The 13058-nt window shown below is 43.0% G+C and overlaps 1 protein-coding gene across 4 annotated transcripts in view; it reads left to right on the top strand.

Annotated features, from left to right (window-relative positions):
* Positions 1 to 13058, top strand: part of GRAMD2B (GRAM domain containing 2B) — a 77044-nt gene that overhangs the window by 29931 nt on the left and 34055 nt on the right. The window contains exon 1 of one of the 4 annotated variants that reach the window (XM_075600552.1): positions 6114 to 6629. The exons of the other annotated variants lie outside the window; for them this stretch is intronic. Coding sequence (XP_075456667.1) covers positions 6544 to 6629 — 86 coding nt within the window. The 5' untranslated portion in view covers positions 6114 to 6543. Of the gene's footprint in view, positions 1 to 6113; positions 6630 to 13058 lie in introns of those variants that run through there. 4 annotated transcript variants of the gene reach the window in all.

Here is a 13058-nt window from a genome sequence, read left to right as displayed (position 1 = left end):
GCGCGCCCACGTCGCCACCATGAGCTCGGCCTTAGAGAGTGTTGGGGTTCCTTACAATGCATCTGATCACAGACGTACTATTAGAGAGGGTAGGGGTTTCACAATATAATTATAGGGTTACTTAACCAAAAAAGGTTAGAAAGCACTGGTCTATCGTAACAGTTGCATCACAGAGTTATTACTTTAGAAGTAGAGATGGGCAAAAAAAAAATTGCGGATTTGGATCCACCTTGGATCAGCTGGTTCCTTTGGTCTGCGGATTTCCGCGGATCTGTCTCAAAAAGGCCAACCCGCTATTTCAGATTGTTTTTTTTTTTTTCAAAAGAGAAGAAAACAAAGCGCACAACTCTCATAGGGTAAATAAGTAAATATATTGTGACAATATAGAGTGTAAAAATGCACGTACAAGAATGTTATTCAAACAAGCAGGGCATGTTTATGGTACATATCACTCATGGGTACTGGTGACTTGCTTCATGGGGGAAAATCTGCATGCACAGCCTCCAGTCCGGTCAGAAGCCTTTCTCATCTGTTGCAGCATGAAACATCCAAGTATACTATGTAGCAAAGTCCAGGACACAGTACCCACAGGGTTACGTAGAAGACGCACTGGAACAAGCTCTCCTTGTCCACAATATCAAAAGACAATCCTACTGTACATGTTTCGTAGATTACTCTACTTCATCAGGGAATGATACCACGCAATTATTTTGCTACTTTGAGAGGATTGTCTTCCTTTTAAGATACATCGGAGGGATACATCCATGGATACATTTATGGTTTATGTATTCCCTGCTACCCTTTGCTCCCTGTACTGTGATTAATTGTGGCTGGAGGTCCTTTATTCAGGGAGTATTAACCCCTTGTGGGGTTGAGCAAACCCCCTCCCCCCCACATATATGAGTACTGCCCATTTTTAGGTATGCCCCACTGCCATCATTTCAAACATTCCTGTGTATATATACCTCATACTCTGTGTTCCCTTGTTGATAATTAATAAAGATGTATTATTTTTTAGTTTTTACCACTCATTAGACTGGCTATATAGGATTACTTATACCCTGGATTAATGTTATCTCTCAACTAACTATTATGCATGAGTGCAATACATGAGGGCTTCTTGTGGTGGGAGGATTTTCTTCAATCCTCACCTCCAGTGTGTATTTCGATTCATTATATTCCCTTTTGCACCTTGTTTTTCTACTTACTACATTGCTTTACTAGGTGAGCGGTAGGCTCCAATATATTTGCCATATGATATAATAATGGAGATCTAACTACAATCAAGTTTGTCGGTATTGACCAACACTCTATGGGTCTGAGATATGGTGACTGGAACACTGCCGTACTACAAAGAGAGGCTAAGTGGATTTATACTCTAAATACACCGTCACCAAATGGCCTAAATGAGGGATTTTTTTGTTTACTCCCTTCATCTAGGTTTCCTACCCTTTTTTGCCCTTCTCGTTTAATTCTATACAGTATGTATATCATAACTCAAGTTTAGCTCTTGATCTTAATTTAATTATCCTGTTTATCACCCTGTTAATCAGGGAGGACGCACCCCTGCTATACTAAAATATATAAAAATTAAATTCCAAATCATCCAACTATGCATACAATCTGTGGATGTCTGAATCCACACAAAAAGAGGGTTGAATACTTCATCAACTCTCCCCACTACCCATAGTATGATATTATTCATAGTGGGACAATTAGTTCATCATTTCTTATAAGATATTCATATTACTCACTTATACTGTATTGGTAGGGAGTTACTCCCCCCTCTGTAGCCCTATACTTTAACATAAGGGCTTTTACTGAGGCACTTTGAAGTATAATGTTATGTGAATTTTACCCACTAACATACCACCTATTTGCAATAGTATAGTAACTTATTATTAATATACTTTTGCATGATATGTGCCAATTCCAAGAGTATATTATCACAGGCTGAGCAAGTTAATCAGTTTTCGATGGTCTCTGTGTGACCCAATCAGATCATCACCTCTATCAGCCAGCAGTGAGTCAATCAACCAATGGCAACTCGTTACACCGCATAAATACTTACCTGCTTCTATGGGACTTCTCCCTCTCATTATTGCCTTGAGAAAGCGTTTCTCACGTGAGAAACGCGCGTGTCGGCCATCACGTGCACGCGCATTGTCAGTATTCACGTAGCAGCATTCAGTATCGCACTGCGAGAAGCTGCCAGACTCTGCGAGTGCAAACACTCATTCGAGTAGGAGAATTAGGTGTTCATTCGTCCTCACAGTAAGTGGACACATACCTCTGTACATCTGTACCCCTGTGATTACGCGGTTGAGTCCATTCATGAATATGGACATAGGCATATTAACAGCCACACCGTGACATTACAGAGGGCTTATCAGCTCTGCTAGTGATACGAGTTCATTCAGGGGAAACCCCGACCAGTAGAACTGGAGTGCAGAATACCAGCGGTTAACCCATTCATTAATATGGGTCTAGGCATTCACACAGCCATACCGCATATCAGTATTTCTGCAACCAGCGATAGTTGAGTTACACACTCCACGATAGGACCCCCTTTATCATCACCTCCAGCTACTGTGCAGCACTAACACCATATTATACGGGCACAGACTAACTGGATTGCATATGTATGCATGAACTCATATATATCACCAAATTGGTTGCTAAGTAGCACTTTTTGTAGGAGATTATCTGACTGGATCCTACACTATCACAGTGTTTCAACCAATTTATACAGGCTGTTACATGTTATACTTAGTGTATGTATACTTCTTACTGCTGAAGAAACACCTTCATATCTTAGGTTGACTGTATACCAGCACCTTATTTCGAAACATTGATCTAATTCAACTCAATTGTTCCGTTCATTATCAATCCAGAGTGCATACAGCACTCAACATAGGATTGCTATGTGTGTGTCCTAAATTGATTTTAACCCCCATCCTTTTAATTATGATGAATAATAAAAATTATTTTTAATCCTTATCACAATACAATCAGCTTTGGGAATTGAGTGCCAAATTGGGTTTCTAGCTCTCCTCTGTTTTCTCATATCATATACTAAGGAAGGATTTAGTCCTTCCTTTTTCTTACCTACCAGCTCCCAAGAAGTATCACTGACAACTCTACTGTGGTCTTATTCAGCTAATAGGATTCTTTTTGAGTCCCATTCTAGGGACAGTTGGTCCGACACACAGCATTATTGCGGGCTTCCTATCTTCCAAAACCGATTTTGGTATATGGAAGAGCGAAGCCTCTCACTGGAGGTACCTTGTGGAGGAGAAAGGTGAGTTGGCTAGAGTAGCCATGTGTATTAACCCTGGTTGCATATCTAAGTCACGTGCTCACTTGTGTGCTGTTTGTGGCGGTGGTACTGTATATTGGGACGGATTGAGGAAAGATAGAACTCATTTGAGGGACCTTTGCGGGGTGAAGAGTGAAGCAGCTTGCGAGTTGTGTATTGATCCTTGATCCTGTAGAGGAGATTTGACGGACTTTAGCGGAGGTGAAGAGTGGGAGCGCTTGCAAGCGTCAGTATTAACCCTTGTCCTGTATGCAGGTCGCTTTCTCGCAGGGTGCCATACGTGACAACATGTATGATGCCTGTGAAATGGCACACGCCTACCAGCCAGCGAGTAACTTGAAGGATTGTTTGATACAAAGAAAAGGGTGAAAAATGATGGGCCAGATACAGACCTTAATACATCCCTTTATAATATGTGCTTTGTAACCTCCTATTGCTCAGTACAACCACTGCTCAAGTTGGTCCTTAACGTAATTTGGGTTAAAATATTTGTACTAAGAGACATGTTATAAAAATGTCTTTTTATTAGCAAAACAAAGTTGCATAGTTGCCTCTGCTAGAAACAATCGTTGCTGTCAGCTATCAGATGTTCGTAAGGATATCAGCAATAACCCTTCGTATCCTATTGTTATTATTCCCTATATTAATATATATGCTAAGATAAACATATTTGTTTACACTGTGCTGCATGAAATACTTGTGATGTTTAAGCAGAAATATTCTCCCGAATGGATTCAATATTGACGTAGCTGCAGCCCACAAGATCCCCATATGTTTCATTTTTCCTAGTTACCCAACATATTGAGGTTAGATTGATATCCAGCACTGACGTGTTAAAAATAAATACAATAAAAATTAGCAGCAGAAGATTTATTAAAAAAATAATAATCTAAAAAGCAATATAATTGTTTGTCTTATAAACCAAGTCCTATTCCCCCACTGGTATTTGATTACTTCAAAAAGTAGTAAGGCTGGGTACTTGTCCAAGTTTAAACAGGATTCCAAGAACAAGTTATGTTTTAGCATATAGCCAGCCATGCCTTAGTATAGGGGCGGCCAACTCCAGTTCTCAAGGGCCACCAACAGGTCAGTTTTAAGGATATCCATGCTTCAGCACAGGTGGTTCAATCAGTGGCTCAGTCGTTGACTGAGTATTTCTGGTATTTTGTTTTTTTCCACTTTGCAATTTATGATAACACAAATACAGCATGTCGTTGACTGAGCCACCTGTGCTGAAGCAGGGATAGCCTTAAATGCTGACCTGTTGGTGGCTCTTGAGGACTGGAGTTGGCCACCCCAGCGTTATTTGTTTCCCAGCCTTATGTGCACCGCATGATACTGCGCTTCAGGCATTTACACGTAAGTGTAAATGAATAGATGTGGTTAGAAAAGGTTTAATGCTTTTTCAACGCCTAGTATAATGAATCCATAGTAATTGAAAGTTAAATCAGCGGTGGCAAACTGGAGGGCGCGAGATTTTTTTTTGGGGGGGGGGGCGCGGGCAGTTGCAGGAGACCGCGCGAGGCCTCTGCAACCTCTACTTACCGAGGTTCAGCCAGCTCCAGCACACGTTACCATGGCAACGCGGCATCAAATGACGCCGCGGAGTCATGTGACATCACGGTTGCCACGGTAACGTGATGTCAAATGCCACTGCGGGTCACGTGTCATTTGACGCCGAGCGAGGTAAGATGGGGGGGGGGCGCACCAAGGAGGAATGCAGGCACGGGGGGGGGGCACTGCAAAAAAAGTTTGCGCGCCCCCTAGTTAAATGATGAGAATCACACATTTGGGAATCTATGAACAGTAGGGTCTCTTGGCTCCAAAAAAAAAGTAGGGCAGAACTAGGCAAAGTAAATGAAACAAATCGAAAGCAAATTTAGCTTCTCATTTGATGAATCGGGTGCAGTTATTTTAATAAGTAATTCATATTGCAATTTTCGACAGATGGGAAGTCAAAGCTGTTCACAGTTACAATATAGCACGCAGGTCTGTGCATAGGATTGTACAGGCATAGCTCTAACAGGCTTACATCTGTTTTGGTCTTGGGGACATAAAGTGACTGGCCCAGGGTCACGTGGAATGGACATGCTGAATTGAACCAGGCGCACCAGTCAACACTGGTTTTGTTCCAGTTTTGCAGCAAGGGCACTTTAATAAATAACCTACTTGAAGAGGTTTACATGATTCTTTACTTTCACACTTAAACAGATAGAGGGTCTATTTATCAAAGTCCCCCCAAAGCTGCTCCCTCCCCCCCCCCAAAAAAATAGGACATTGTTTATCAAAAGGAGGATCCCATAGAAAATACTGGCATTTTTTTTCTTTGATAATTTTTGGTGCAATTCTTTTGCATGGGTTTTGACTTCATTGTGAAGCAGGGAGACTTTGATAAATACTGTAGATCACTTGGTGTGAATAAGGTCATTCAGAAAACCAATATTGTCAGCCTATTTAGTGTACTAAAAAAACAAATCAATAAAGACTACTTGCTCATAAGCTTGTATAGCAGTCATTTATTACCTTTCAAACATCATTAATACAGTGGTGAAGGTGACTTTCTTTGTGCCTGCAACTAGATACAAGCCAACCCAGCCCTAAATGGGTTAATGGAGCAGACAATCCTGCCTCCTCAATCATCCTCTTCTGAAACATTTAAGCAGACCTTTTGTTAAATAACAAGGAGGCTGCTCCCTCAAAAGGCAACATCCTGCTTGAATTATTTAAATCCAGTGCTGGAGACCAGCCCCATCAGTGAACTTGCTGCTGTGCTGCCTGTGGGGTGGTGGGGGTGGTGGTGGGGGGGAGTTTGGTTTCCCTCCTGTGTATGTTTTTACTTTTCCCAGTCACAACTTGTGACTCCTCGTGCAGCTTTTATTTGTAGCTTCCAGAAGAGACCTAAATCAGCTGTTTTTCCACTTAAAAAAAAGAAAATGCTCGCAGCTGGCTAGCCAATTGGTTCTCCCCAGCAGGACTCGCAGAACAGGTTTTTGATGTTGTTAATATTTATTAATATCTCTGAGGCTGTTCGGGGACGGGTGTTTTTTTTTTTTTGGTGAGATCCAGCACTATTGAGGGATGATTACAGCCAGCTGAGGACGCTAGTGCAAGTGGTGCTGTTGAGGGGCTGTGGGTGTGTTTAGTTGTGTGAGCAGAGGCTGGTGAGGGACACGATCAGCAGCAGCAGCAGCAGCAGCAGCGAGACCAGGCGGCGCTCCCTGGCCATGGTGATCATGACAGAGCCGCCGTGCGAGCCTGAAGAAGCCAAGCGTCTCCTCAGCAAGAAGGACAACAAAGGGGTCACTTTCCTGTAAGTACTTCACATATCTCCCTGCCGTGTGATTTAATAACTGCTGTGCTGTCCTCCGGCGCCAACACCAGGCTTTCTCAACTTTTTGTTCACATACGCTGCTTTTTTTTCTTCTATCCCTCCACAAACTCCATGTTATCAGCAGACTGCGATCCAGGCCTGGCTTTCCACATCTGTAATCTCGCATACATTTACACCCAGGCCTGGCTTTCCAAATCTCCAATGCTACCCCCTCCCCGCGCTTTACACCAGGGGAGTGAGTGCAAAGGGGTAACAAGTGTGTTCTCTGCTGTAACATTTGGGGAAACAGATGTTAGGTGGGGCAAGACCATTGCCTTCGTGGTTTGCCTTCGTGGTTTTGACCCCTTTTTTGAGTGCTGGATATGGTTGGCAGAAAATAATTTGTCACTTTAAATGCTAGATCAGCAGGGGATTGCAAAACCTCGCTGAGAATGTATGCATTGCAGTTTGGGGCTCCTCGGTGGAGAAGGGGCTCTGGGTTGTTGTGGGATGCCTGGCACTGCAGGGACATGTTCTGGCTCTTTAGGCATGCAAAGGGTTATTGAAGAAGCTGCGTTAGCCCATTGAAAGGTTGTTTGTGACATGGGGACGAATTTCTGATGTGGATGAGATTCATCTTGATTATTTTATTTGTATTTTTTAATATCTATCATGGGTTGGATACATTTCACAAAGGCTTATGATGGCACAGTCACTGAAAAAGAACCGTCACATATCTCTAATGTTGACATTAAAATAGCTTGGTGAGCATGTGCAGAATAGTTTATTTTTTACTCTGTGAAACTATCCATGCCAAACACCAGCCCTCCCACAATTCCAGAATTTATTGGAGTGTAGAACCATATAGCATATAATCTCAAAAATATTGCTTCATGCAAGAGCAAAGTGATTTCACTTTTGACAAGACTGATTTAACACTATTTCAACTATTTAACAGAAAATAAAAATACCACTTGAGGGTACATTTGCATGTCTCACAGGTCTGCAAGCCTGTCTTTCCTCATTCACTTAAATACAATACTTCTACTGCAGCTAGGAATTCTGGATAATGACATGCAAATAAGCATTTATTGTGTCACTCTCTTTACTGCTTATCCATTTTAACATGGACTCCTACAAGCTTATTATACCTGGAGCAGCGGCGGCGCTAACAGACCTTTTCTCTGAGGCCGCCCATAGAGTGCGCAATGAAGCGTGACCGCGATTCTCAGCCAGACAATTCTGTGACGATAAAAAGAGTGGCGCTCGCAGTGACGTGAACAAATGATTAGAAATGTGACCACAAAGTGTACAAAAGTAATATAAAAAAAATATATAGAGACTTCTCCATTCAACCCTTATGTAGCCCCCTTTCCCCCGTGTCGAGGGTGACTACGTGTGCTGCTATTACCTGAGTGGTAAACAGGAGACCTGATCCTCCACCAATGGGAGCCTGGGGTGTCTGTAACGTGTATGCTAACAGTGCCTCCACCTGGGCAGGATCTGCACACAGTGGGATAGCCCCTCCCAAGACCATGTACCCAGTAATTACACACAGGGTATGATATAACAGTATTTACTGGACACCTATTCAATATAGCAGATAATTATATAACTATATATTTATGTTCCACACGGTACCTGGGGTGCAGGGACACCAGTGTCCAGCCCACTCCCTCCCCAAGTGTGTGTGACAGTGCTGCCCACAGTAGGTGTGATCGTTGGTGCACTTGTTGGTATACCTGCCCGGGGGCTCCAGCACCTGGGTGTCGCTGAATAACACACAAGTGGCCAGTCTGCTCCACCGAAGGCATTTGCCTCTGCATGGGGTGGTTTCCCACTGGAGTTCCCCACCTTAGGATAGTCTCTGTCTTGATGGTCTGGTCCCAGGCCGCAGATCGCTGCTGAACTCTCCAGTCCCTGGATCCACGCCTGGCACACTCAGAACTAATGAAAGCGTCCCTATCTGGGGCCTTCCCTGGGGCATTACCACAAGCTGGTAATGGTCGGAGCCTAGCTGGAACCTAAAGGGGGTAATCTGGCCTAGTCTAGCGGAGCACTTCTCCCTGGACCCTACTTATCCCCTTGCTGTCCTGCTCCCAACTGGCGTAGTCCCACAAGCGCACCAAATGTAACTCTCGCTGCTCCGTTATTCCTGCAGCCTGTCGCATGTCCGTGTCTCCCAGAGCATGCTGGGACATGTAGTTCCCCCACGGAGCTTTTCCAAGATGGCCACCGCACTATAGTTCGTGCACATGCGTGGGCATCCCCAACATGGCGGTGTCCGCCACGGATCTCCGACGACCCGCCCGGCAGCAACCTCTCTGCACCGGGAGGTAAGAGAAGGGGGAAACAGAGGGGATGGGGGACCTGGCTACATCTATGACTGTTCCAAAAGTCTTCCCCACATCTTACTGTCCAAAGGTAAGGGGAGCGGGGGACTGTACAAAAATAAAAAGATACTATATCAAGTAGTGATGTCAGTGAACGGTGAAAAGGTAAAACAAAAAAAGTACCCTCCAAAGGTCCTACTCACAATTTTGGAGGGATATTTATGGCAAAATCCAAATCGGTGGCAATCGTGATTTCGCTGATGTGTTCATGCTAAGAGAAAGTCAGCCAAAGTGTAGATGTTAACATAAAATTTATACCACAGTAACCTCCCAATTCAAGGCTTACATCAATTTAAAATAAATATGGCATGTGTGCAATAGTGGTGTCCCGTAAACCGGGTGAGCTGCAGTCTCACCACCCGCTCGACGTCCACCGCTCGCCTTCGCATCCGTGAGTCTTTAAGTCCCGCTCCATCACTTCCGGTATGTGAAATCTAGTTTCTGCTTCATGGAAGGCAAGGGATGGAGGGGGGGGACCCCACTGCTAGTGCTTTCCAGATCCTCAGCTGTTGCCGGTAAACTCAAACACTCAACATGTTTTTGCTAGGAGTAAGTAAGTATCCCCCTCCTCCTACATGCAGGCAGTCTTATAGCTTGCAACTAGTGGGAAACCTGCACATAGGAGGAGCTACTTAATTGTGAAGGTAATGCATCTTGTATGTAGCCCCTCCTCCTACCTGCAGGCAGCCTTCGGTTTTCCCACTAGTACAAAGCTACAGTTTATCAACATTAATACATTAACAACTGGGGGGGAGGAGGGGGCAAGGAACATATGCCCACTGCCATGGAAAGATTCCAGGAAAAGAAAATGTATGTAATATGATGATTTTACTCTGTCCCACACGGCATTGGCTACTACTATATTCTCTTGTGTCAGGATCGCCCTTTTCAGTGGAGACTCATTTTGAAAATCAACATGTTCCATTACTGGAACTGGATCCCCGGGGGGAGGGGGGTGATGCATGATTGCCAAGTTTCTCAATCCATGTACTCGAACAGTTTGCATGGTTTTTCAATATTTTGAGGACAGGTTATCGTCTCACCTTTAGGCAAATACCAAGACAACTTTATAAAGTAAAAATGTCTGGATCTAGCCTAGCTTAAGGAAGGCAATTCAGGAATTCTGGGACACACAGAGCGATCTCAAACAACAAGGGATCTAGTCCCAAATATTTGTAGTCTCAAAAGCCGGGTGGCTACAGGGAAGTTCTCCACCTCAAAGTGAACGGTTGGCTGCAAGTCGGGCATTTTAAAAATGGAATCGCTACGTATAGTCAATGTTCTACAAGAAGGGGATTGCATGGCATCGATAGACCTCAAGGATGATTATTTGCATATCCCCACCGTCCAGGAACACCACACATTACTCACAGGTTTTTTTTTTCCCCCCAAAGGACACCATTTCCAATGTAGAGCATTGCTTTTTGGTATTCTGACAGCCCACAGAACCTTCACAAAAGTAATTGTCATAACGGCCTACCTCTATAAAAAAGTAGTAGACAAATACCCTGATCTGGATGACTGGCTCATAACTGCGACCACTCAAAATGCACCAGGTATTTCAAGTAATCTGTCCGCTCTGAGGACACCAGAAATAGACTGGATGTGTTCGATACATTACTCCTGGTCTACTACTTGGAGTCCAAGACCAAAGGATTTGACGTTAAATGCCATGATGATATCTTGGGGGAACCAGCTAAGCACCCTTTTCAAATGCTCTCTAAGTCGAGAGACTATGCATCACTTAAATAGAATAATGATGTGAATAATATTCATTATCATTGCACCGATATGGCCAAGTAGACACTGGTGTGTGGATCTTGCCAAACTAGCACTGGCAGAACCTTGGAAGTTATCCAATAGTGTCAGTTCTGCCATCCCATGGGCCACTGTTTCCGTATTTTCCCTGGTGGTGTGGATTTTGAGAGGCAGTCCCCTGTAAACCTGGGCCTAGGAAAATATTTGATTGCAACTTGTCCTCCCAGAAAAAGAGCTTACATCTATCTACCACAGGATCTGGAACGATTTTTGGTCCTGGTGTTTAAACAGCAATATCATCCCCATCCGGCATCAACGTCATAGTTCATGTACAACCTTGGTTTTAAAAAGGGGCTCAAGCCTTCCTCCACTGAAGTGCAAATTTCAGCCCTGGGAGCCCTTTTTAATTTTTTTTGTTTAATCCCACTACTTTCTGTTGCCCAAAAGTCAGACTTGTAAAAGCAATTTTTGTGCTCAGACCACATTCTAGCTTCATAGACTTTGAAATAAAAAAACCTGCTTTCCAGCGTAACATTAATATGAATGCAAATAAAAACAGTAAAAATCTCCAAATAAGTAGTATATAACAGGTGGAAAAATCCACCCGTTCACTGTTTTTGAGTTGCACCCCCACTCGTGCCTCGCCGCGCAGTGCTCACTGATTTTGGCTGTCGGTTATCTTTTGCCACCGGTAACAGCGCAACCTATCCGGCTTAAAGCAGAATTGGATGCTGTGTTGCCGGTCACAGTGACTCTCGTTTTAAGCAGGCTATGTTGCGAAGGTGACTGTGATAGCCAGGTCAGGGAGCACTGTGCTGCAGGAGCACATGACACGAGCGAGGCATGGCCGCAGTGGACACCGGCGGGAGGGAGGCCTGGGAGTGGGGGACAGCAGCAGGAGCGCGGCACAAGAAAAGTGGCCAGCTTGGGAGCTATCAATTAACCCTTGTCATGTGCTCACAGTTGGGCCGTACATGACGGGATCATTTAACTATTAACAGTTGTTACTGTAAAGCATAGCAATTTGTATGACATTTTAAAGTGGTTTTGTTGTTTTTTTTTTTTACTAAATTAGTGATCTAAAACTTGGAAGATTGTTTGCCTGTTTTTTAGGTCTTATTTATTTTTTAAAGGGGGATTAGAAAGTACAGTAGACATGGAGTGTTTTATTCACCCCTTTCACGTCATATGCGATTGCAAGCTGCCGTGTAAATTTTTATTTTTTAGTTTCCTTGATCAAATTTTAAAAGGTGCAATTTTGCGTTCCTATTCTGTTTATTTCATGTTGGGGATATGTTGTGTAAATTTACACTTATTTATATTCCAATCTCATCAGAAAATATTAAAAATTGTCACACTATTATATTCATACCTGGGTGTTTCCAGCTACAATTTAGTTGTAAATATCAACAGGCGAAAACACAGCGCTGGGCAAATTATTTTGTTTTACAGTGGTGCTCCCAAAAAAAAAGAAAAAAAAAAGACCCCTCTATATAGCACTCTTCTGAGTGGGATAAAGAGGGGTTGCATGTATAACTAGAAATGGCTGAAGACAATACTGCTTGTAATCCTGGGAGGGCTGAACACCTTTCAAACTAACATTTAGAAAAGGTCACATTCTTCTAATGTATTCTGTGCAAACATGTTCATCCAGTCTTTCTTTTACGTCGTCTCGTTTTATGGTTACTGCTAAATGTTTGAACTTCTTATGCCTGTTCAATGAATGGTTTTATGTACCCATTACTTCATCAACCCATAATGCATAAAGTCCTTCCTTCTCTTGCTCTTTGCAAGAAAACAAAAGCCTACCATGGCTGTTGCGTGTTTATGTATGTTCTGTATAGTCTCTCCTTTCTGGCTTTTTTAGTGTGGCCTATTTTGTAAGCTGCGATAGCACTGACTTAAATTGGGCTTTCTGTGTGATGGCCCAACCGCAGCTTACAGAATAGTCTGAAATATGCTGGATGCAAAACATTCATACGCTTTCTACATATGGAAGTCAACTCTAAAACCGTATTACAAACAGTCCCATTGGGAAGTGATAATTAAATAAAGTTATGGGATCAAAGTTATAAAATGTAGCGCTATAGGACAAACGCAAGGGAGTTGCCATATTAAATGGCTTTCCTTGATGCTGACAAATTTATCATTTTATTTCTAAAATATTTTACCAGGAAGTAATACATTGAGTTGCCTCTCTTTTTCAAGTATGTCCTGAGCATAGTTACAGTAAGATGACAAATAATACATAGTTACATAGTGAACAGGGTATACAAGA

The sequence above is a fragment of the Ascaphus truei genome, chromosome 1, assembly GCF_040206685.1.
Source record: "Ascaphus truei isolate aAscTru1 chromosome 1, aAscTru1.hap1, whole genome shotgun sequence".
Classification (NCBI taxonomy): Eukaryota; Metazoa; Chordata; class Amphibia; order Anura; family Ascaphidae; genus Ascaphus; species Ascaphus truei.
The sequence above is the reverse complement of the archived record's forward strand: the minus strand, read 5'-3'. Positions and strand labels throughout refer to the sequence as shown.